General features: G+C 38.9%; 2 protein-coding genes across 2 annotated transcripts; one reads left to right on the top strand and one right to left on the bottom strand.

The window, feature by feature from the left end:
* The first annotated feature begins 3,841 nt into the window (after window positions 1–3,841).
* LOC129762422 (uncharacterized) lies at window positions 3,842–6,621 on the top strand. The gene is made up of 3 exons (XM_055760657.1): window positions 3,842–3,921; window positions 4,148–5,593; window positions 5,657–6,621. Exons 2-3 carry the CDS (start codon window positions 4,207–4,209, stop codon window positions 5,776–5,778), a joined length of 1,509 nt encoding a protein of 502 aa, XP_055616632.1. The 5' UTR covers window positions 3,842–3,921; window positions 4,148–4,206; the 3' UTR covers window positions 5,779–6,621.
* A 6,909-nt stretch (window positions 6,622–13,530) lies between these two features.
* LOC129762423 (mitotic checkpoint protein BUB3) lies at window positions 13,531–15,015 on the bottom strand. Its single transcript, XM_055760658.1, has 2 exons — window positions 14,686–15,015; window positions 13,531–14,625 (listed from the first exon to the last, which is right to left on the bottom strand). Exons 1-2 carry the CDS (start codon window positions 14,878–14,880, stop codon window positions 13,837–13,839), a joined length of 984 nt encoding a protein of 327 aa, XP_055616633.1. The 5' UTR covers window positions 14,881–15,015; the 3' UTR covers window positions 13,531–13,836.
* Window positions 15,016–26,518: the final 11,503 nt, after the last annotated feature.

Here is a 26,518-nt window from a genome sequence, read left to right as displayed (position 1 = left end):
CCTAAGCCGCCATTTTCTTATAGCTAGCATAGAAAATCATTAACTCAGAGATCATAACCTATAATCTTAAAAGAAGTGCCTCTTGCAATCCTGCAGCAGTGATTGTGATTGCAAATCGCCAAATAAAGCTTCCGGATGGGTATCCAAATATCGCTTCTCAAAGGAAACTATCTAACGAAATCAAATGCCGAACATATTTGCATCAATAATGACTCGCAAACAATAAACAATGCGTGGGCCCTGAGAGCGAGCTACCTACGCTCAATTTGTGCTGGTTGGGATAGAGCTGCCAGGGCCTTGGGTTGCACACCCTCATTCTTGTTTTCGAACGAATATAAAACGTTCGAAAGTGTGCTCCATTTGTATTTTTGTTTTCGTACGAATCGAATCCACGCATTCGAATTTCCGAAAATTGAGCAGTTCGAACGAAACGCTTATTCAGTTTTCTTATGAATGCGTTTTTAACCTGCTTACCAAACGTCACGTTTTTCTCGCGAATTGCGTTCGTTTTTCGGATAATTCAAGCTTGATTCAATCTATTATAGTAGTAAGTCGTCGCATGATAATCGCAACCTATCCTCCTATTGATATCGTATTGCATCTGATTACTTCAACATGTATACGTTCGAAAAAGATTTTTGATTCGTACGAAAACAAGATTTTTTTTTCAAACTGTTCGAATCAATACGGCCGTAAACGAGAATAAGAATGCTAATCTACATGAAGATTTTAACAAAGAGAGCAATGTCTTATTCATTGTGGACTTTCCATTGAAATTTGTGCTATTTCTCTTTCTACTATTACAACATTTAGAACATTTAGGGTGAAGATTCCAAAACTCGACAGTATTGTTGACGTAGTACAACCAAATAAAAATTATTCTAACTCGATTGTTTATTAGGATATTAAAAAAAAAAAGAAATTTGAGAATAAGCTCTTTATCAGAAACTTTTAGTGATTCTGAAAAGAGCCGATAGTTTGCGTCGTTTTTTGGAATCAGTTTGAGATGCACAAACAATGCACAAACTAACTATATGGCGTATTCCTCTTTTGAAACATTAGTTACAACCTATAGAATCACTAACTTGAAATTAAATACATTTCATGCCGAGCAAGCAATCGTTTCGTCGACCGTTGGAGTTAGAAGGGAATGTTCTTGTTGATCGATATTTTCTATCATAGAGGCGTTTTAAATTCCGAATCGATTTTCAAAGCTTCCTTGATGCAGCTCGTCTAGTGAGCGAAACCAGTACTAAAGCGGCGCGATGCATTTGGCATGACCTCCGAAAATAAGAAAAGAAGATGAGAACTATGCGCGCAGAAGTCTGATGAATATTTTACCAATTCAGATCATTATTGAGGTTACTCAGCTTATCGATACCCTCCTCTGTCCGGTTTTGAAAATATGATGAAAAGTAGTACACGCGAAAAAGTATAAATGACGGGTTTGTAAAATACGAATGAGGATGACACGTGCGAAAAGCTATATTGCCAATTCGACAATTATAGAGATGTTTTTTCGGTTCGATTTTAGGGATTTCGCTCCGTCGATTTGTTGAGAGCTCGCGTCGTCATTTACCACAGTTAATCCTAATTTTTTACCTCTAGCTGACAAATAACCATTCCATGGTAATCACAGGGGAACCACGTTCGAAGAGCACAAAATTCATAAGCACGACAGCGCAAAATGTACCCGGCGCAGAACTCAGATACTACATATTTCTTCTCACTTGTGTGATGCGCGTCTCATTCTATACACACACACACACACACACACACATACACATCAAATTCTAGCGCCCGCTTTGTCTCCATTCGTTCTAAGCAAAGCATAAAAACAACAGCGCGCTCCCATTTGAACCGTATACGCTTGTGTGAAGAAAAATATCTCAACAGAGAGAGCAATCCATAATCAAGCGCGCAGTATAGAAATACGGCGTAAATACAGCGCAAAATACAACGTTAAACTCAGCGCAAATCTCTGCGCAAGAACGGTGCTGACAAGCAAAAATGTAATGTATTGTGAATTTACTTAAATGTTGGATTCTGAGGTCATTTCAGCTTCCGGTTTGAATCGTCGCTTTCTACGAGGGGTGATCAAATTCATGGAAAACGTGGAAAACACGTTACTGATCACCCCTTCAACTTTGTTTCAAATGTCAAAATACAAATTAAAAACAAATCTCAAATAAATTGAACAGATGAAATAGTTTACAGAAGAACGTTTTAATATCGAGTTTTACGGTTTAGCTTCATTTTTATTATAATAATGAACATTCTTAGCTTTCCAGAAGATGGTTGGTATTCCTAACGAGTTTCCTGGAAATGAGGTTGAAGTCTACATCTTTAAACCTTCCGCTAAAAATACATCACATACCTTAAAAAATGAGCAAGAAATTACTGCACTCCGACCAAAAAAGCGCCAGCCACATATTTTCACATTTTTGACTGCATCGAACAGTTGAGAGCAATGCATTCGCACTACTCTGCGCTACACGCTTCGTGGAAAAAGTGGGAGAATTACATCCTTGCGCAACCGGGAGAAGTGAATGACGGATGCTCCGCCTGATGAATACCTTCCCCTGTTTCAAACTGTGCTACTCTCGGAAGGAAACCAATTTCAAGCATCATTTCATGGCCAACAAGTGACTTAAAATATCAAGTATTTCCAATATTTTGTGTTAACGAATTGGTTTTCTCGTAATGAGTGATTTGTATGTTCATGCACAGATATGCGAACGCAAAGCTCAAATGAGTAGTTCTCGTTCATCATTCGATGTAATGAACTCTTCGTTGCCGCCAGAAGACAACGAATTTAGCAGAAATTTAGCATCTTTAAATTTCGTTACAGATGCTAACGATAAGAATCACTAAATATTATATAGTACTGATTTTGTTGATGAATAAAATGAAGAAAACATTTACCCTTTTTGTTCTTTATTAATACATTACCAAACATTTGAATTTACAACCAGAAGTATGTAAATCCGGTAAGTGCTGCTTGAGCAGCACTTTATAGCGGCGGGTTATTACTCTCTTTAAAGTGATTTTTTTTTCAAATATCTCATAATGAATCAAAACTACAATTGTATGATATTTACATCACAATGGATGCGAGCATCGCACGCACTGAAAATTTGCCAGGCTATGGTCGCATTTTGCCGTTGAAAAAAGTCATTTTTCGACAGTAATCGAAATACCATTGTCGCATCAATGTACCCTCTGTTACTAAACTTTATATTATTGGCCTATGAATCAGAAACACGAATTTGTTGGTTTCCGGCGAATTTTTCCTTTAAACAATAACTTCTATCGTATGATTCCGTATCCTCGGTTGTGCATGATCTCTCTATTTGAAAAGGCAAATTCATCAAGAAACAGGAGTTGATGAAGATCTTATTGAAAGCAGCTTAAAATATTTTCCGATACATATTTGGTGTATTTGCATAACTCTCCTCTCCAATCCTATTCAAGTCATTACATGCGCATGTAATAATTACAGATTTAAGATGCGCTGATTGAATCTCCAAAATGCAAGGCGATTTGTTAAATAAAATAATTAATAAAAAAGCAAAGACGATAGTAACATTTGTCACTTTTGACATATTTTGACACTTTTGTTCGACTATTTCGAACCGTCGTGTCCAGTTAGGGAATAGACGCACAATATTAAAAAATGCAACGAAACAGCTGAAGGTCATCCCGATATAAAATGTATCAAAATCTGTCATGGTGTTACGAAACATTTGGTCAGCCGTGTAAAGTGTACACCAATGTTTATGTGTGTATAAAGAGCGGCGGCTTCTATGAGTGTATTTGAAAAAAAATGGGTCTGCAAGTGTGGGAAATTTGCATCGGTTTTCTTCATTCCTGTACAGTGTTTACTTTTCGGTAGTGGGCTGGTTCGCTGGCAAATTATTGGTAAATATGAACCATTTCAATGTTAGTTTTGGAAAAATAGTAATTAGACATTGTTAGAGAGCGTTATTCTTATAAGAATTATCTCGTGATTCTTGAATTGCCCTTGGTTTCATTGATAATACTGCGGTTAAGATCGATTTAATCAATATGCGGATGAAACTCATTAGCGCCATATTTGATGAGTTGAATGAAAATTCTTTTTTTTCCCATAAATTCAAATTTGCAGGTGTTCTCATTGGAATATGTATCAAATATCTTTGGAATAATTGTTTTGTGGCATTGAAGATGGATCTCTCAGAGGCAATGAAAATCGCGCTGGCAAAAAGCCATTCCGCAGCAGCCGCCGCCGGAAATAATGGCAATGCATCTGGATCCCACAGCAGTGCAGGTGAGCAAACGGGAGCAGGGTATGTCACGGAGAAGCTGTATATGCTTCTTCAGCTGTACTTGCAAAACAAAGGCTGGAGTCCTTCTGTAGAACTTTTGCAATGCTTTGCGGAACTGAAAGATACACCGGTGCTTCCTAGCGCAGCCTATCTGCAAGTGTTGGCAAGTCGTGTTGCGCTTGACTCGCAAGGTAGGCTTGTTCTGCGTGAATCAGGCAAAATCATACTTCCGTACGAACATTTCGCCAATGCGGTCATGCTGAAGCACATGTCTGGTCCGCATGGTCTGCATCTCAGTGTAGAGGCCACCGCGCGTGCTGTTATGGAATCGTACACCATTGGTCGGGAGAATTTGGGAATGGAAAAAGAATTTATCGTTGAGGTTGTGCAGTCTTGTCCCAGTCCTGCCTGCAGGTACTATAAGGGACAACTGGGCGTTGGACCGTTTATCGATCAGTCCTTCAACCCAGCTACTCATTTGAACTCGGAGTATATTGCTCACTTACAACAGTTGGGTCAGTCAGGGTTGGACATTGGAGCCGCTGAAAACGCAACTAAGGCAATGGGTAATCAGGCTAAAATGGCGAAAGCGGCACAGTCCCAGCAGCAACAGATTACCGCTGCAATTCTGCAGCAGCAGAACCGAGCGATGGCTCAACAATCACTAGACAAATTCGGTAGTTTATCGAATTTGGAGAAACAACGTGTCCTACAACAGCTCGATAAGAAACATTACGAGGTTGCTCAATCACAGGTCAACAGTATGCCACCACAGCTAGTTCCTTCAAACAACAGTAACTCGTTGAATGTTCAAACGCCCACCGTTAATACTCAGCAGTCGTCCGCTGCAGTGCTACTTCAACAACAACAGCAGCAGCAGCAGCAGGTTCAAGCGATAGATGTCTCGCGTGCACAGGTTCAGGTTCAGTCACATGTTCCGCAGCAAACGGTACAACAACATACGCCAAGCCCATCGCAAGTCGTAAGCGCTCAGGCTCATTTGAATTTGCCACCGCTGCAGACCGTTAACATGGATACCGGTCACAAGCTGTCGGATTATATGCGAGGTGCTGTTGATCCTTTGGAAAATATGTCCACCAGTAAGGATCTCCTGGCCCTCCATAACGGGGCCTGGGGTCAGGATCGTGGAGATGGGCTGGCGGTGAGCCAGGACAAAATAATTCGAGCATTTGGCGAGCTGATGAGAAATATTGCACGTATGAAAACCTTCATCCGGCCAAGCATGTGTAAACCGTACGGAAAACAGTCGGAGAGTTTGCAAAAAAGTATGTTGCTGTTGGTAGCAAGACACACTCTGAGCATGTGTTTTAATGCGTGATTTATTTTAGCTCTTTTCGACACTATTCAGCTGGTGCAATCGCTGAGGAATTGTCTTCCAGCACCACATATCCCAGTAACCTCGTGGAAGAGCGAAACACACACCGGTACCAACGGATCGGAAACAGTCTAAGCGACATTATCGGAATAAACTTATCACAAAAACTAGCTTAAGCTTGAACGTACTTTTGAAAGCACGAGGCGCATACTTATTTGTTCCCGGCTACATTTATTGCTGTTTTTACATTTTATGCTCGATTTAAAATGCATTTATTTAGCTAATGTTTTTTTCTGTTCCTTTTGCCAGCCTTTGCTGGCGCGATATGTTAACTATTATTTTCTAAATGTGATAACTCAAATGTATTACAGCAGCGAAACGTACTTTTCCGTTGATAAATAGCGCATAAATAATAAGCTAAATCTATTTCATAGTTTGCATTTTCGACATGAAACGTATAATAATATCAAAGTCCACGACGAGACTTTGAGGGCAATATCGGAGAAGAAGAACCTATTAGGAGATAAATTTTGGCCTAAATTGGATGACAATTTCAGATGAAAGTAAACTGGCAATAAAGCTGTGATAGACAGAAATTAAGCGGACAAAACATCGATTAGTATGATACGAAAGCTAGGAGGAAACAAATAGTAGGGCTCGATTGCGACGCAAGATGTCGCGATGTTCGATCGATGTTAGGTCAAAAAATGGCGAAACAAAAAAAAAGTTTAATTTTCACGTCTTATGTCATAGTGTGTACTTACTTAATTGTCGAACTAAACGTAGGAATATAAACATAAAACAATTTTCATCGCGTTCAGCAGCATTTGCTCAATAAACTCGCAAAGTAAAACTTCAATTTATATTGAAATCGATTAGTATCGGTGAATATGTAATTGTGCAATATATTTTATTTCATGCGATAATGTATGGAAACGTAGGGAAACGGAATTTGTCAAATTTTATGCTTATCAAATCAATAAAACATTGAAAAATACTGCTGGCTACTAATACAATATCACAGAATGGTTCTTTTTGCTGGTGGAAATTTCAAAGAGATTTGGGTTTTCTCCATGTTCTGCCTACAATTTGTAGCCAGAAAAGCAAGATTCTCCGTAGCAGCGTCGGTTGCGTCTTTTCTAATATGCCTTTTCCAAGACTAGAGGAAGAGAAGAACCAACCTGGAAAAAAAAAGAAATTGCGCCAATTAGAGTTTTGATTATTGCAGTCATTAGAAAATTTTCATTACATGAAAAGCTGAGCTTTTTTTTCGGTTTGGCTTTGTTCCGGATTCTAAATCTGAGTTCGATGAAACTTTGTTCTTGAAACGTTTTCAAGCATCAGATGGTCTGAGAATTATATAGGGTTGGGGAAAAAGAAATGTCGTATTTCTGATCGAAATTTGACGCTTTATTTAACATACTTAAAATTATCCAATTTAAGTCAAATATGCGCCATTTTGTTCGCAAACTTGTTGTCATTTAGAAGGCAACTTCATTATCCTTATCCCTTATAAACCCCCCCCCCCCCCCTCCTTATTTGCAAAAAACTCAGACAGCCAGTTTTCGCAAGCCTCTTTTGAGGCCAACTTAGTATCACCAAGAGCGTTTTGCATGGACCGGAAGAGATGATAATCACTTGGAGCCAGGTCCGGACTATATGGTGTGTGCATTAGGACATCCCATCCGAGCTCCCGTAGCTTCTGGCGGGTCATCAAAGATGTGTGAGGCCGAGCGTTGTCCTGGTGGAAAACAACACCATTCCTATTGATCATTTCTGGCCGCTTCTGGTCGATCGTCTGCTTCAAACGGTCAAGCTGCTCACAGTAGAGAACCGAGTTGAGGGTCTGGCCCTAATTGAGCAGCTCATAGCGGATGATTCCTTTCCAATCCTACCAAACACACAGCATAACCTCCCTGGTCGTCAATCCGGGCTTGGCGCTGGTTTGGGCCGGTTCACCGCACTTCGACGACTTTTTTCGCTTTAGGTTGTCGTACGTGATCCACTTTTCATCACCAGTCACCATCTTCTTCAAAAATGGGTCGAGTTCGTTCCGTTTCAGCAGTGCTCCGCAGACGTTGATTCGGTCTAAAAGATTTTTTTGCGTCAACTCGTGTGGTACCCATACATCCAACTTTTTTTGGAATCCAATCTTCTGCAAATGGTTCCAAACGGTTTTATGGTCTGTACCCAGTTCCTGGCCAATCGAGCGAGTGCTCACATGCCGGTCTACTTGGATGATTTCAACGATTTTATCGGTTTCCACGACGATTGGTCTACCAGTACGGAGTGTACCTTCGGCAGCCACTACATCAGACCGAATTCGATCAAAACAACGCTGTGCTGTGCGAATCGTTACAGTATCGGGTCCATAAACTAAACGATTTTTTCGGCCGCCTTCATTGCAGTTTTATCTCGCAGGTAATAAAAACGTAAAATATGGCGAATTTCTTGCTTGGTGGACTCCATCTTTGACGCACTATAACTTGAGACTGAAAAGGACAATCATAACACTGTCAAAACGATTGTCAATATATAGTCAATATATGGCAACACTTAAACATATCTTGTGTTGTACTTATCGCAACTAGAGATGTGCCATCCGCTCATGAGCTGTTCATTCGAATCGCTTCATCATAGTGAGCGGATTCGGATCGGCTCGCAATCAAAAAAACGCAGCTCATCAGCTCATTACGGAGCTGGAGCTGATGAGCTGTTGAGCTGATGAGCTGCTGAGCTGATGAGCTGTTGAGCTGTTGAGCTGATGAGCTATTGAGCTGTTGAGCTGATGAGCTGCTGAGCTGATGAGCTGTTGAGCTGATGAACTGTTGAGCTGATGAGCTATTGAGCTGTTGAGCTGCTGAGCTGTTGAGCTGATGAGCTATTGAGCTGATGAGCTGCTGAGCTGATGAGCTGTTGAGCTGATGAGCTGTTGAGCTCTTGAGCTGAAGAGCTGCATAGCTGTGGAGCGCAAAAGCTGCAGAGAGTGTGAATTGTGAAAGACGCGAAAGGATTTTTCGTCTCCCGCGCTTCATGGCATGACGTCAGTTTGTTTTTGTGTATCCCTCTTCGTACTTTAGCTTTAGCAGAGATGCCAGATAGGAAAAAAGGTTTTTGTTTTGAAGATATTCAATCGTTCGTTACTTCATTAAATTTTTCTTATATGGCCAAACAAAATAATACACATTATTATATGCTTGTAAATAAATTTAATATATTACATTGTTATTTAAACATTACTGTGGAAAAAAAAAATTTTTTACAGCTTGGTTGTTAATGGGTTAAAAATCATAACCAGTTGATTTATTGGACGATATCGACAGATGTTCTTAAAGTTTAAATTGTTTAAGCTAACTAAATATTTTAGGAAGCATAGCTAAAAAACTAGTAGAGAATTTGATTACTGGTCTACGTCTGGATTTTTTTCTGAAAAAATACTGGAAAAGTCAGGGAATATCAGGGATTTTTTTTCGGGTTTTGATTCGTCACTCTTATATGTTTTTCGTCAACAATATTAAAAGGGGACCTTTTTTTATCCCTTTTGTTTATTTTAGGCTCATTAGCATTTTTAGCTGTAACAGAGCCGAATTTTTATCGTGTACATGTCACATATTTATCATATCTATAATTAGCACATTACACAGTTGCCATTTTTCGGCGTTAGAGTATTCCCTTCTATACCATTGCAATGGTACACATTTACACAGTAGCCATTTAGGCGTAAGAGTTTTCTATCTGTTCTTCCATTATCCAGTTAAGACTGGACAGCGGAGACAGTCGTTGATCCATTGTTGAGTTATTTATAGAACAGCAGCCCGATGTGTCTTGCAGAGCAGAGCAGTTTTTTATTTAAAAAAAGTAGAAGGGTCTGAGCCTAGGGGCACGGACGAAAGTTTGACGTAGGACTGTGATTGTTCAGAACAGTTGTTTGTTCGAACGAAATTCTTTTCATTGTTCAGAAATCTGTTAACTTGAATCTTTTGAAACTCCAAATAGTAGTCCATAAAAGATTGTGATATGTCTACTCATAACCGTCAACGAACAAAAAAAATCGAGGGATTGTATCCGAGACACGACCGCTTAGGAGGTACGACTACGCAATATTTGCGAATACGTCGAAATTTCATAAATAACTCTTTAGTAAAAAGTTCCGGGGACCCTGAAAAGGTTTAATGGCTTGCGTGGTTTTGTAGAATCATTTCGGGAAGCAACGATTCTTTCTTGCCTTTGCGAGAACAATACACTTATTGGTCATAAGTTTCGCGCAACGAAAACAAGCAACACACACAAAGTCAAACACTGATGGCGAGAAGCGACCTTAAATCGTTTGCACTCTTCTCTTTTTTTTGCCTGCTTTGTCATGGCTCGGATGGTTTAGTTAATTGCAATGCCAGATGCACTTGAAGTGTAATATTCGCTAGCGTTCACAGCTGCATTTGCAGTCATTAAATGGTTTGTTGTGGTTATAGTTGTACTGTTGGAATTTGTTTTTTTTTATTGGAGAGAGAGGGAGATGTGTGGCATGTAAAATACAATGTCAATATAGCTTAACTTGGGGCTTGACCTATAACGGGCTAGTACCATTATCCACCACCGCATGCGCAACAGTACACAACCGTTAATCGGGTAACGCTTCAACGCATACACACGCACATGCACACGAGCCGCATATCCACTCCTCCATATATCATTCCGCACTCCTTCACCGACACCGACGAGGTAAGTCACACAATACTATAGCTTGTTGGAAACTGAGACGAGACATGACAATAGAGGGCCGATTCCGGACCACTTTTTCTGTCAAACCCGGACCACTCGCAACTCGGCTCCTGATTGGTTGATGAGGAAATTAATTAACAAAGATAAATATACAAAAATGGGATTTCCAACATTTTTACAGTGTTGCCAAATATGTTCAAAATTGAATAAAAGTTGCACATTTCAATTTAGTGAACATTTCTATTATTGATTCTTTGTATATTTTCGTTTCTATTGCGTCCTGTGTCCAATTCCTGTAGAGAAATCGCAATTTTCACGCCACACCTTTTTGTGATTCTCCTGCCACCTATCATAGCATAATAGCAGTGGCCTAATAGAGAACAGTATTCAATTATTTTCCAACCGTAAAACAGTTAGCAATCAAATTATGACCAAATAACAAATTACATCCTAGGAAGAGGTATTCAAAATCATGTTGGAACCAATTGGGAATGTATAATTTTATCGATATTTCAATACTGATAGTATTTGAACGATATCAGGGTTGAATTATAGGGCCTTATTCTCCTATACACTTCACGGTGAATACGAAATGAAGTGTATTCGCGTTGATAACGATACGGTGTCGACATCTGAATACGAAATAACTTTTAACAATGCTTACTACTCTCTATCAGATTAGCCGGTTCGAAGGCAGTTTTGAATTGTTAAAATCAGAATGAAAAATTTTACTTGGCGTTATTTATTTACCTGAACACATCTTCCTTACCCTAATTTAACCTATTTTCTATACACTTTCCGATATTCCCACTAAAACTTATCATTATAATAATTTTATATTCAGATATTATTTTTGTAAGAAATTTTTTACCACAAAAAAAATTCCATTCACATTAAACACTAATTCGATACGGAGAATTTAATTTTCATTCATCATTTCTTTTCTATTTGAAAATGTTTTTATGTTTCTATTTTTGTCTTTGACGCTTCGCTAACTCGTAAAACGAAGTTCAATTACGTGTCGTTCATTTCATTTTATTTGTGAAGTGTATACGATCTCTTGATAAATAGAATGAACCATAAATTTAATTCATGTACTTCAACATATACTCCTGCTATCAAATCTACTTTTCCTAAATTTCTTTGTTCTCTCCACATTAAATTTTTTTTACCAAAGTACAAAAATAACAGGAAAATTCTAATTGTTTAAAATAGGTGACATTCGGTTGAATGATTAATACAAAAAAGGGTACTGCTCAGAAAATACATTATATAAAAAACACATATTTCTCTCATGGGAAAATAATCTCCCGAAATTTTATAACATTTGGCAACCTTCACATCTTGCTCCCCTGTTATCTAGCACTTGGTCGGCGAAAATGCAGAAAGAAGAGTAAGAAGCCAGTTGTCACGTCTTGTCTTTTAGGGTGGGTTTAGACTAGTGATATATTCATGTGAAGAAATATGATGAGATTTATAGAAATCGCATCAACCGATTACACTAACGTGAACTTCTATAATGAATATATTCATATTTTCGGTGAATTTATTCACCTGAAGTAGAACTGCATCCAACTTTAGTGATTTCTCATCAGTGAGAAACTCACAAGCGTTTACATATGCTGAATTTTTTCAAGTTATATATACCTCGAATAAGTGTATCATATTTATTCTCACCCGTTTACACCTATTTTTACGTGAATAAATCCATCTATAGCTATAGATCTCCCTTATGTAAACCCGCCATTAGGTTGGAAAGGTATTTTTGCGCGCTATAATATAGTCTTTGACAGTGTTTTGTTTGGTTAAGTCGTTCGTGAGTTATAGTGTCGCAAATATGGAGCAAAATAAAGAGAAAATCCGACATATTTTACAGTACTACTATGACAACGACAAAAATGCATCTCAAGCTGCCAATAAAATTTGTGCAGTTTATGGACCCGATACAGTTTCCATTTCCACCGCACAACGATAGTTTCAACGTTTTCGTTCTGGTGTAGAGGTCGTCAAAGATGCGCCACGCTCCGGAAGGCCTGTCGTCGAAAATTGCGACAAAATCGCTGAATTAGCCGAGAAAGACCGGCATAGTAGCAGCCGTAGCATCGGCCAAGAGCTGGGGATAAGTCATCAAACCGTTATTGACCATTTGAAGAAGCTTGGATTCACAAAGAAGCTCGATGTATGGGTGCCACACACGTCGACGCAAAAAAACATCTTTGACCGTATAGACGTATGTGAATCGCTGCTGAATCGCAACAAAATCGACCCGTTTCTGAAGCGGATGGTGATTGGCGATGAAAAGTGGGTCACTTACTACAACGTGAAGCACAAACGGTCGTGGTCGAAGCCCACTGAAGCGGCTCAGACGGTGGCCAAGCCCTCATCAACGGCCAGGAAGGTTCTGCTGTGTGTTTGGTGGGATTGTCAAGGAATAATCTATTATGAGCTGCTTCCCTATGGCCAAACGCTCAATTCGGAGTTGTACTGCCAACAACTGGACCGCTTGAAGGTAGCACTCATGAAGAAGAGGCCATCTTTGATAAACAGAGGCCGCATTGTCTTCCATCAGGACAACGCCAGGCCACACACTTCTTTGGTAACGCGCCAGAAGCTCCGGGAGCTCGGATGGGAGGTTCTTTTGCATCCGCCGTATAGTCCGGACCTTGCACCAAGTGACTACCACCTGTTTTTGTCCATGGCGAACGAGCTAGGTAGTCAGAAGTTAGCCACAAAAGAGGCCTGTGAAAATTGGCTATCCGAGTTTTTTGCCAATAAGGAAGCGAGCTTCTATAACAGGGTTATTATGAAGTTGGCATCTCGTTGGGAACAAGTCATCGAACAAAACGGCGCATATTTGACTTAAAAGAGATGATTGTAACTAATTTTATGAACAAATGAAAATTCAAAAAAAAATACCTTTTTTGACAGCCTAATATATTTTGCTTACTTTTCATTAATAACAGAAAGAAAATCGAATTTCGTTATTTGTGTTGGAGTATCCAAAATTACTCTGTTTTGAGGAGGCTGAATTTATTAAACTATGGAACATTAAACATTATTGAACAACTATTAAAACTTAATAAAGATAAAGAAAACATATTTTCTGGGATTTTTTTATTCAATTCAAACTATAAAGCCTGAAAGATGCATAATAGCAACGTTACAGAGAAGTTCAACTTTCGGCCTGACACCGTGCGCGAGTATGCGAGTTATGATTTTGCACGCGAGTACAGGACTGGAACAGGAACTGAGGCTGAACGAACTGATATGACAATCATTTTCGAGTGATGTTTATTACTTAGTTAACCAAAAACTTTTTTCCATGGCTTTAAAACTGCCATTCCACCCCATAACAGGAAATCTAGAGGAAAAATGTCAATTTTACTCATTTTTTTTTTTTTTTATTTTACTTAAGTTCTACAATATATTTGCAGCATAATAGTTACAAATTATAACATTACTTCTAACCTAATCTTATTTCGGTTTGGTTTCCGCTTCACTCACATACCTCACATAGAGTGTGGGCTCAGGAGTCGGCTCCGGGGGAATTTCATGCTCGTCCAGGTATGAGCAAGCAATGGCCAACGTGCTGCCATCGTAGCTGAAAGCCAACGACGAAATCGAGCTGTCATACAGATGGAACTGACATAACCGCTTCTTATTGAATCCGTCCCAAATGTTTACGTATCCGTCCGATCCACCGGTGGCGAATGTGTTGAACACATTGTGGAAACTAATCGCATTCACCGGGTAAATCAACTCGATATTGTTCTCCTTCGAGCGGTGGCATTTGAAAGCGAATTTCTTCTTCTGAACCTCTGGATCCATGTCGAAGTACTCGACGGCCACTCTTCCCTCTATGGAACTCATCACGTATCCTTCTTTGTTGGGGAAACAGCGAATAGCTCGCGTTTGGAACTTCAGCGACGATTCACGCCGTGTCAAATACTGTCCCATGTTACGCAGATCCCACACCAGGACCTTCCGTTCCGATGTGGCCACCACCAACTTCTCGTCGATGCAGCTCATCGAGTAAACTTTACCATTGCTTTGTTCGTACTTTCCGACGCAGTCTTTATCCCGAACATCCCACATTTTAACCGTCTTATCCCAACTGCCCGTCAAAATACCGTTCACTTTGGAGGAATACTCGACACATTTGATTCCAGCGTCATGGCTCCCAAGAATACTTTCGGCATGTGTATTTAGGTCGTACAGTTTAACCAAGTTATCCAGTCCAGCACTGACAGTGCGTACGGAATCCTGTAAAATTCAATAATTCTCATAATTGGGTTGAGCATTAATCAATCGGTCGATAATCACATGAAACGCGCAGTCCAAAACTGGGGCGTCGTGGTAGTATTTTTGTCGCAGAGTATTGTTGACCACATCGTACAGTCGAACACTGGAATCCCAGCTGGACACGAGCAGGAACTGGTTGGTGTTGGGTGAGAAGTTAACCGATGAAATTATATCACTGGGGGTGTTCTGTATTTGCGTCTCCGGCTTGCGCTCCATTTCATTCGATTTGATCTAACTTATTCGAAAGAAAAAAGTTGTACTTTTATTGATTTTCCAAGTTTCTTTACACAGATAAACAACTTCGTTGCGCCTTTTCGTTGAAATGCCGATTTTTTCAAATGAACTGTCAAAGTTCGCAAGTTTTACTATTCAACACTAGAGGTGAAATATATGAATATGTCAAGTCAAGGGGTTCTTCCATGGTTGGAGAAATTTTTGGCTGCGTACGTTGACGACGCAAACCTCTATATTTACACGCTCCTCAATTTTCCTACAAAAGAAAACGATTTGCGTTTGGAAATTACGTAAAAAGTTCCTCTCGTATAATTATAGATTTCAAAATAGGTTTCGAGCATTATCTTCATTTATCAATGTAAAAATCACGAGTTACATAGGATATATGCCAGGAATACTACAAATCAATCAATTGTTCAATATCTAATCTTACGCGAGATTGATTTTATTTTCTATTGAGAATAAAACATTTTTAAGGAGGTATTCCTGAACAGAGGCACGTTTTTTCGAGCACCGAAAAAATAAAACAAAGATTATGTCTACTATCTATTATATCATTATTTGTTTATCTATCTTTTAACAATAACACAAAAATTGATCGGAAAAAAATATTCATAATTAGAATAATTATAAGCTGGTGAAGTGAGGGTGTTCAAAAAAAAGCTGCTTCATGACGTATACTATTTCAGCCCTTCTGGTTATCGGAAACAAAAATTCGAACAGATTTTGAATCACTGAAGATGCCGCAATCGCATGAACTTCGGACGGGTACAAACATGTTTTTTTGACAAAATGGCGGCCGTTTGAAGAAGAAAATGCTATTTAGAACTTTTTTTTTCCGTTTCCCGATTTTTCAAAAATAGTAAAATTAAAGAATTATGATTTTTTATTGGTTTATGCGATAAAGAGATGCATACAGATTGTATTCATATGAATTCGACATAAATCAGTTCCTCTACTCTGCGTGGCGAATGACGTGAGATTGTTCAAGTCACAGTGTACTTTACTCCGCGTGGCGGTTGGCGTGAGATAGCAAAGATTCTCGCTTTATTGTGGAAGCTATCTCACGTCACACACGCATATTCTGCACCGTGAGTGACGTTTCTTGATTTATTATGTGAGCCATCTCACTTTTTAGCTCCCGTCTGATACCCGAGTCGATAACATACAGGGCTTTCCAACTTTAAATTCCGAAAGTAAATTGAAATAAATCACACTTAGAATTCGAATTTCGATGAAACTTTTATTTCAAATTAAAGTTTGGTTTATGCCATTATGTGTGAAATACAACATCATTCAAATGTCCACCTAGGGCTTCCTCGCACACCTTGATCCGGAACAGGTAATTTTCGATGACTTTTCGGCACATATGGGGCGGTATCTCGGTCATAACTTCACGAATGTTGTCTTTCAAATGTTCAAGAGTTTGCGGAGAGTTGGCACGGTCTTTCGCATAACCCCACAAAAAAAAAAGTCTAGCGGGTTCAAATCGCATGATCTGGACGGCCAATTGGCATTACCAAAACGCGAAATTATGCGTCCCTCAAATTTCGTTCGCAATATGGCCATGTTCGGTCGTGTTGTGTGGCACGTGGCGCCGTCCTGCTGAAACCACATGTCATCCGTATCCATATCTTCAATTTGTGACGAAAAAAAAATCGGTTAACATGCGGCCATAACGCTCACCATTCACAGTTACCGTCTCGCCGTCCTCATTTTCAAAGAAATACGGCCCGATGACTCCACCAGACCATAATGCGCACCAAACAGTGACTTTTGGCGGATTCAATAGCCTCTCAACATTCACGTGTGGATTTTCTGAGCCCCATATACGGAAATTTTGGGTGTTCACATAGCCACCGAGCTTGCAATGTGCCTCAACGCTGAAGAAAATTTGATGCGATGATGATTTGATTCAGTATTTTGCTGCTGTTGTTCGTTCACCCAATTGACGTATGCCCGACGCATTCCATGGTCACCAAGCTCTAATTTTTGTACCAGTTGGACTTTATATGGATGTAGGTGCAAGTCCAAATGCGAAATTCGCCACAATGATGTGTTTGACAAGCCCAATTGCTAAGTACGCCGTGGAATCGAAACATTCGGGTCATCCTCCACACTGGCAGCAACAGCAGAAATATTTTCAGCAGCAGACATACTTTCAAAATAAAAATTGTGAATGAACTTTTACTTAGCCAATTGCGAAAACATATTAAACGAAATCTGTGTCTGATGATGATTTTATCTTATACATAATGGTAAGGTGGAAATAACAAGAAATAATGAAACAACATAATGTGAAAATTCTCATTCAAATTGTCATTAGGCGGGTTCAAAGGGACTGTTCACTGAAAAAATATACCACGTCAATCCATCATTCCTAGTAAAAGATATAGCGTAGCGTTTCAACTTACCCCGTGTTTCAATTTGTATCTCACATGTATCCGAACTGTTATGCCTCTCGACAGACAAAGTAAAACGGGAAACGGGATTAATCAGCACGGAATATCCTTAAAATAATCATAGAAAGGCTCCCTGTCATCCAACCACTTTCAGTAATTCCATCGCCATATATCTCAGGAGTACTTCGAGCGATTTCTTCAGGGAAACATATTTTGTAAGGAAACAAAATCAATGGAGAGAGTAACCAGCGGCTCTTCTAGCAAACAATAAGGTATAAGTTCCCTTGTCACTATTGCCGAACACGGATTTCACCCAACCCATACCTGATGGAGTAAAGTGTTTTGTCAAATTTGAATCTATCAATCAGTTTTTTTTAAGTTGATTGGTAAATGAGATTGTTTTAGGGAAACAAAAATTTTAGAGTATGAATGGGATATTCAAATATGATCTTTCTGTTTTCTAGAAACTCTTTGTTCCCTGGTCACATTTGTTGACGTCGAACTACGTCTTTCATTAAGGGTGCCAAATCAGAAAACAGGTCACGTTTTTATGGAATAAAGTTAACGTTAATAACTATTTTTGCTGCGAACTGATATTAACGATTTGCATACCAATCGAATCAGAAATTTTCTAAGAATTTGTTTGATATGTTATACATTACTATCCCATAGTCTGTATATGGTTTAAATTGATGAAAAGCAATGATGGAAGCAATCTCATTTCCCCATACATTTGTTCTGTCCATTTGTGTGCTTTCCCGATAACGACCAACGACCAACGCCGAGGGATCGAGTGCCTTTTTCACGGCAATTGGGGTGGATGAGTGATATGAGGAAAGAGTAAAGTTTTCCAAGGACCCTTTTGAAAGCTAGAGACGAATGAACTAAAGAAGTTTAAAATCTCTTTAATTCAACATGGAAAGGGAAGGCAAACGTTCAGTATCGGTCTAGATACGAAGCAATGAACATCGCTTGTTCTTCCTTGTCTTCGTTTCGGACTGAGCTGTGGACGCGACCAAGTTACTCACTCGCTGATGTCTCTGGCATTGCAATCATTGCATGAAACTGACGCCATTGCATTAATGTTTTGAGCTACACAATTGTGTGGGGAATCATCAAGCTAGCCTATCGTCGGCTCACCAAGAAAATAATTGTTCTGGAATTCTGCCTGTGATTTGGTTTCGCATGGCGGTAGCAAAACTCTTTCCACCAAGAATAACAGCTTATCTAACCTAGACAGGCAATAATTATAGAAAGGGCTTCTGTTGAGAAGAGCGCAAAATGGAGATAAGTGTGTGTTTATATTTAGATGCTTCAAGCCATCGATATACGGATATTTGTGTGCGTACGCGCGTGCTTCATAGCCCGCACGTGAAATAGTGCATCTTCGCTACGCTGATACCCCATTTGTATCTGCTCCCGTGTGCATTGGTGGTGCAAATTATGCAGCCGTGATGATAAATTCAAACAAGGAGGGGAGATAGCGGAAGGGAAATATTTGCGCTAGGGTATTAGTAATGAATCTCTGCTTATGCAAATATTCAGTCTTTTTCCAAGCAGGCTTCGTTGGTGCCTTTGACATTGCATCAATGCATTGAACTGATGCTATGGTGAAGTAGGCGTTAAGGTTGTGCGCCAAAACATTATTTGGGGAATACCAAGGATCTTGAATATCGTGCTGGAATGTTACTTGGGTTCGCGTGCCAGTCGCAAAACGGCCTTCAACTAGGATTGCATTTGCACTAATCTTGATCATAATGAAGCAATGCTACTCTTTTCGAGGCTGTTGAGATTAACAGGAATGGAATTATTTCGTTTATTTAGTCACCATGAAAGTAAATGTCGATCTGGAATTTTGTATGTGATTTGGTTTCGAGCGCCAGCAGCAAAACTTTCTCCACAGCTGCGCTTCTCTTGAGCATGAAAAAGTAATGCAACTTTTTTCGATGCCAGTAATAATAATAGAAGCGTTTCTTTAGAGAATAGCGCAAAATGATGAGAATGTTTATATTTCTAGTAGCTTTGAGCCACCAATGTATGGCTTTGTGTGCATGCTATGGCAAACGCTTGTTCGGCGTTTTATTTACGTTGTACGAACGATGCCTAGAGGTGCAATTCCAGTGAGGCAATACTAAATAACAGGTAACAAGATGTTTGATACTTGCAAATATTGTCCTTGTTGTTGTCTCCATACGGTGCCAAAGATATATTGATGTAGTTATAAGTATATAATCGACTGTAGCCGAGTCTATGCCAATTGCGAATAAGGCCACCGGAATAGCGTACGATGTAAATTTTCAATACATTGACATGCAAGCAAACCATTTGTCATAACAATTGTCATGCGTAAATGCGAAAACAGAATAGAAACATACGGTATGAGGCATGATGTCGACGCCAACCTCTCTCAGTTTCTATTCTGTTTTCGCATTTTCGCATGACAATTATCATGACAAATGGTTTGCTTGTTGACATGAAACAAATTGCGACATACGATAGGGCTAGTGTATTGTTCCGCGAGGGCGAGAATGAATTTTCAATCAATTATCGACAATTGATTCTCCAATAAAAAAAACATTTCAGGGCGATCGAACCATTCTACTAAACAGTTATTTCCAAAATTTCACAGCATTATAAAATAATATCCGAAGTTATAAACAAGCGACACATATAAAATAACAACTTAGTTCTACGTCAACAATGCGGTCGTGTCTTGAACACAATCTCCTATAATTTTGTTTTCTAAATCGAGAAAACGATTTAAAAAAATTACAAACTAGTACATAATTTTTCAACATAAACTAAAGACCGATTTCCCGCTAGTGTTTCAGAGTGCTTTTATAACTGATTAGTTTCATGTAGAATCAACAACATGCGTAAACTGTGAATTGATAGTTTCAGTTTTCCACTAATTGAACGCGTTTTATGCACTGTTGCTAGGAGAATTAAAGAGCTACGCATCGCCCATCAATCATCTGTCCATTTTGTACATCTACAGTGATCATTCAACACTTTTTTTTAAAAGGCGATGTCCGGAATTGGCATGAACGTCTCGGTGATCGAACGGCAACGGGTCGCTATTTGGCCAAAATATGTGAATGATATTGAATACTACTTAATTGGTAAAAACATTTACAGCAACTGCATACAGGGACGCGCCTCATTTGAATGCAACCATGTATGTAAATGAATTCTTTTTCATCCCATCCTTTGTTGAACATATTCATCAATTTGGTTTGTTTAGAGATTATGCACCGTTGAGTGGCGTCGGCTGTCTTCACAGCGTGTCAACTAGTGATCGAGTTTTTAGATGTCATTTCAAGAGTTCTAGAAAGAGAGAAATATCACACAGCAATGAACTGAACGAATCTCGCTACTTGTCGCTTTTAAACCATAAATGGTTTACCATGCGGTTGGTGCACTTGATTTATGCACGTTCGCGACGATCCTGACCTTTTGAATAGTGTATACAGGCAAACCTTTTTTTGTGCGGGGGATAGGGACCGCACAAAAAAAATCGCATAAAAATCGTTCAATACTTCACCAGTAGCTTTAAAAAGCCGCGTTCGCTACACAATTTTAAAAAAACTTTTTGACGTAGAACTACGTCTTTCAGGAAGGGTGCCAAATCAGAAAACAGGTAACGTTTTTATGAAATAAAATTAACGTCAATAACTATTTTCACTGTGAACGAATTCTCATGATTTGCATACCAATCGAATCGAAAATTCTCTAAGATTTGTTTTATATGCCTCACATTACAACTCGCTAATCTCTAAACGGTTTAAATTCGTGAAAACTGGAAGAACTTCCTTTTTTCCCATAAATTTGTTCTGCCGATTTGTGTGGTAACTCTACCCGTATTTCAAATGCTTATACCTCTAACATTTCGTAACAGATCGGAAAGATGTTTGCATAAATTGATAGGAAATATTTCTACGCGTGTATCTTCTTCTTCTTCAATGGCACTAACGTTCCTAGAGGAACTTCGCCGTCTCAGCGTAGTATTACTTGCGTCATTTTTTATTAGTACTTAGTTGAGATTTCTATGCCAAATAACACGCCTTGAATGCATTCTGAATGGCAAGCTCTAGAATACGCGTGATCACAGTGCAAGTCGGAGGAAATTTCTTTGACGAAAAATTCCCCCGACCAGAACGGGAATCGAACCCGAACACCCGGCATGTTAGTTATGACGCTAACCACTCGGCCACGGGAGCACGCGTGTATCACATTTAATAAAATGTTATTTTTCATGAGATGAACAATTGAATAACTGTAAAATATCAAGCGTTATCTAAACGCCCTAACTGCCAAGTTTTGATTGGTCTGATTTACAGTTTCTCCAACACAGACTTCGAAATCGATGTACCTGTGAAAATCCGCTTTGCAAATATACATGCAAGTCGAGGGTATTTTCGTTCCCACCGAGCTGTGTTTCCCTAACACTTTAAACTTTAAAATCAATGTGCCTGGGGGAATCCGCTTTGTCAAACCATGCAAGTCGGGGATATTGTTTTCCCACTGAGCTGTGTTTCCTTAACACGGACTTCAAAATTAATGGTCCGCTTTGCAAATACATGCAAGTAGGGTTGCCATTAATATTTTTCAAAAAACTGGAAGATTGCTCTTAAAAAAACTGGAAGAAAACTGGATCCTGTAAAATCGTTATTTTAAGAAGTTTGGTTTTGATTTATCTATAATGATTTTTTTACCTATTCCAATGCTTGAGAAAAAGGACTTGCTTCGAAGCTTCGTGTAGTATTTGTATGTAGTTCATAGAATAGCGAAATAAACCATTCATCAACCGTTCGAGCAAATCAAAATAACGTTTCCCACCACTCGAACATTACCGTGAAACAATATTTTAGGATCTTTTCTTCTAGAACCGATGGAAAATAGGGTTTTATTTGGATAAAACTTGAAAAATATCGTATTTATTGCTCGGCAATAAAGGTGCATGGCCAAACCAAACCTCAATTCTTTGTTCTTTTCCTTCAAACTCGAATTTTAACATTTCTGTAGTGTTTGTTTTTACAACTTCGTTGTTATGTTTTTCGCATTTACGAAGAATGTGTAATAAAAAAAACTCCACCTGCGAATGACGGATCTCTATAGAAGTATGCCCGAAAAACAACTTGAAACTATTGAGAACTAGAGCGGAGGGTCCAAAGCCCCTAAGAAGGACGGTTTTAATAGCTGTTATTTATAGCTATTACGCAAAGAAAGATAACTCTCCGCCTTCGCGATTGAAGTTCGATACAGAGTACGCGCGACATATCGCACGGAGTATAGGTTTTAAAGAAATTCTCTCGTTCACCTTCTCAGGTTCTCAGGTACCTAAATACACTTGGAAGGATCGAACGAAAGTGTCAGAAAACAAAAATTAGTCAAGGAAGGGTGAGAGAAGAATAATATTTATGCATTGTGAATTTATTTTACATGAAATTGGTGAAACTGAAGCACACAAATGAAAAAACTGGATAAAACTGGACAGTATTTAGAAAAACTGGAAGATTTAAAAATTAACTGTTTGACTGGATCGAGGAGAAAAAACTGGAAGAATCCAGTTTAAACTGGAACATTGGCAACGCTGCAGGCAAGTCGGGGGTATTTTTTAAGAAAATAACTCAAATAACTCAAAACACCGTTGATCGTTCGATTTCCTTTTGTTTTCATGCTGTGCGAAAGAACAGTTTGTCTTTTCAGTTGCGCGTGGCTGTATTGTGTTTTTTGGTTGCATGTCGAAACGTGTTGTTATTAGAAACCATATTGTTGGAATTATCCATAAACATTGTTAGTTCATCCTACCGTTCCAACTCGTAAGGTACCACTCGAAATTAAATGAACTGTAATTCAAATATTCCAGTGTGAGAGGGAATTAGAATAACGAGGAATGACCGATAGCCGACGGTCACTATAAAAGCAACAAACTCTGTAAAGCTTATCCTCTTTTACCAAATATACGTTCAACACAACAAGTACGGTCGAATATTGTATCTCTTCATTTCGTTGGTCGGTCGATGACACTGGAAATTGTCCTTTAGCGTGTGATCTATTGTGCGTTGTGCACGCAGTTTTTGGAGTGCGTGCTTTTCGGTTTCTAGTATCATCTAGCGAAGAAGTTCTTCGAGTGCGGTAAAGACGTGTATCGTCATTAGTGCCACAAATTATCAAAATTTATTCACGAATGAAGGAATTAGATTTTTCCCAGTATCGGATGAATTCTCTTCTGTTGAAACTCAACACCATATCTGTCATAATGAGTATAACACAAGAGTCGAGACGCATGAGCTTTGTCTGGTATATTTATCGAAAACAGCATGAACGAATTTCGAAAAGCCTGCATTCAGGCACTTCCATTACTTCCATAATTTCAGGTGATTATCACGAACGTTAAGTTGATCTTCATCGCTTGCAGTGAATTTTTATTGAAAACGTGTCACCCACTGCACATATAAATGGTGGTGTATGTCATTTCCGGGCAATCGTGAGTAGATTCATAAAACGTAGCAAGAGTTATTCTATACATTCTATTGCCGAACTCGCCAAAAACAAGAATTTTTTGTGATGGATTGCCATCCTTTACCATTAATCGATTTTACTCTCAATTGGTGACGTTGAATTTTATGCTTTGATTTTCACTAACACGCAATGATCTTCTTTTTCGACCTTACGAATACCATGACGAAAAGGAAGGTGCAAATGAAAAATGAACTTCATGGCAAGCTGATGTTGATGTTCATTCCACTGGGGTTCATTGACAGTGTTGTTCCATATTTATCGACTCTCACTTGAGCAGTAGGTTATCAATACAAGGAAGGCAGCAATTCGCTGAATTTGAATGTCGTGAACGTGAATATTTTCAGCACTGATCGTCATCACATATCATGCCCAAAATAGTGCATTTGATGGAAGGATGGGAATGATTTGACAAGTGACAAGTTAGACGCAAATATGCTCTTTTCGCATTGTCAGATGTGAACCGTAATCGTAATGGAGAAAGCGTTGAACATAAACGTCAATTAATATTAGAACTCAAATTAAAACACATGCTATATTATTTCTCATGTTTTTCTGGCTTTATTATGTGGTCTATTCACTTGCGCCGATCAGAAAATCAACTCTCCGTGTAATTCAATAAACTCCTGCTTATACGTTAAAGCAAACAGAATAAAGCATAAGTCTGGTAATTGGCAAGCATGGAAAAGTTCATTCGCTTATTTATCTACATCTAATTATAAATCACTCTTGTATCTGCTTGGAATAATCATGGCGAAAAGAATGCAGCAAGCAATCGTGAGATTGCACGATGAATCATTTTTCACTCTCGGACCATCTCAATTTGGGACTGAGAGTGAACATAACAAAACAAAGAGTGGAAAACAACATTCAATGAATGAATACTCCTTTGAAAGGATTGCACGAAACAAAATAACGAGTGAGTCAAAATAGACTCAATCTGCGTGTATGTATGATTTTATTTTCTACCTTCTCGCGCACCAATAACTTGCGTTAATATGATCTTTTGCGTTGGCTTAGATAATTCCATACTAGAAACAAAAACATGCCATTGCAATAGTGCACAGGAAACAACTCGATTTCAACTATCTACCTATATTTTACTGCCGCGATAGAAGCTCAATGATTGCTATTTGATTGAAAAACGAATGATTTTACAGAGACACTCGCTGGCTCAAGCAAAAGTTTCCAATTTGATTCTATCACTATTTAACGTCATTCCGAGAGGCAAATGAGGGAATGCAAAATTCTCTGAGAATAGATGAGCGGAATCGAGACAGTATTTTTCCGATCAAATCGAGAATGAACTTTGCGAAGATGATAGGTGAATGTTTTTTGTCTCAAATAAAGTGAGGCCTAAACGGAGAATAGAAGGGTGAGTGTTATCTGTGAATGAGTATTGTTGAACGAATTTCGCTGCGACTTTTCCCATACCTGGTAATTGGCAGACACCTATGTATTGCAATGAAATGCATATTAAACTAAATGCACGATAACTTCGTTACATATGCCCGTTTTCATATACCGCACAAAAAAATCGCACAAAAAAAAACCGCACAAAAAGAGATCTACCTGTAATGTGTAACGATCAAATTCTCTCACTGGCATAATTTCATTCATCGAGTGAAAACCTTGGAATTCCACTCAAGTGACTGGGGTTTGCATGAATCGTGCGGGGTAAGGATTCAATTAGTCACCGGGAAGCAGCTGATTGATGTTTCTAAAAAAGCTACGGCGGTTAAGGTTACTTGTCAATATGCATGCAGGACGAACTATTTCTACTTAACGCTTTTTCTAAGCTTTCGGTTCGTTCTTAATCATTGCGTTGTGTGCTATTCAATCAGCGTTTTGCCGCGAACGTGACTTTGAAGTAGTATTGTCGGTGCTGATATATTAGGAACACTTTTTTTTCCCGTGGCAGAGTAGTTGGCGCGACTCATATCATGCCGGAATCTTTGGGTTCAATTTCCGTACCGACCGGTAGATTTTACGTATTCTTGAGTTGCTACTTAGAATACTTTCTTTCTCGTGCCAAGTATGAATGACACAAGTAACACTTTGTTGAGGCGACGAAATTTCTCTGGGAACGTTAGTGCCATCGGCAATTAAAAAAAACGTATTACACCCATACCTCGCTTTACGGCCTAGATACGTTCCTGGGCCGCTAAAAAAAAAGCCCAAAAAGAATCAATTATTCCAATACAAATTCATACAAACTCTATCGGATCGGTTCAAAGCTTGTTCAACGAAAAGCCGTATTGCGAGGTATGGGTGCAAAATGAAATTCGGAATGAGCTCGTATGGCGAACGACAATCGATTCTATAGATTCAACTAGAGAAAGTATTGAACATTGGACATAGGAACAATTACGAGAAGATACAAAACCGTCTCAGAAAAAAAGGCATAAAGTTACGGAATGGAAAAATATTAGAAAGTAGAGGAAGGGACAGGGAAGGAAGACGGACACCTTCAGTAAAAGTTGTTTTTTTCGCGAATTTCACAAAAAAAAGTATAGCTATCTCACCACGGATCGATATTCTATGTCTTTTTCAATAATAGAAACTGTTTTTGAATTTGAAATTTTGCAAAATTAATGTGTCCGGCATCATTGAAAAGATAAGAAAGAATCGGAAAGACGGAAACTTGAAGAGAAAGATGGACGCCTGGGACGGGAAAGATGAACACTAACTGAAAA

This window comes from Toxorhynchites rutilus, chromosome 1 (assembly GCF_029784135.1).
Source record: "Toxorhynchites rutilus septentrionalis strain SRP chromosome 1, ASM2978413v1, whole genome shotgun sequence".
Taxonomy (NCBI): Eukaryota; Metazoa; Arthropoda; class Insecta; order Diptera; family Culicidae; genus Toxorhynchites; species Toxorhynchites rutilus.
The sequence above is the reverse complement of the archived record's forward strand: the minus strand, read 5'-3'. Positions and strand labels throughout refer to the sequence as shown.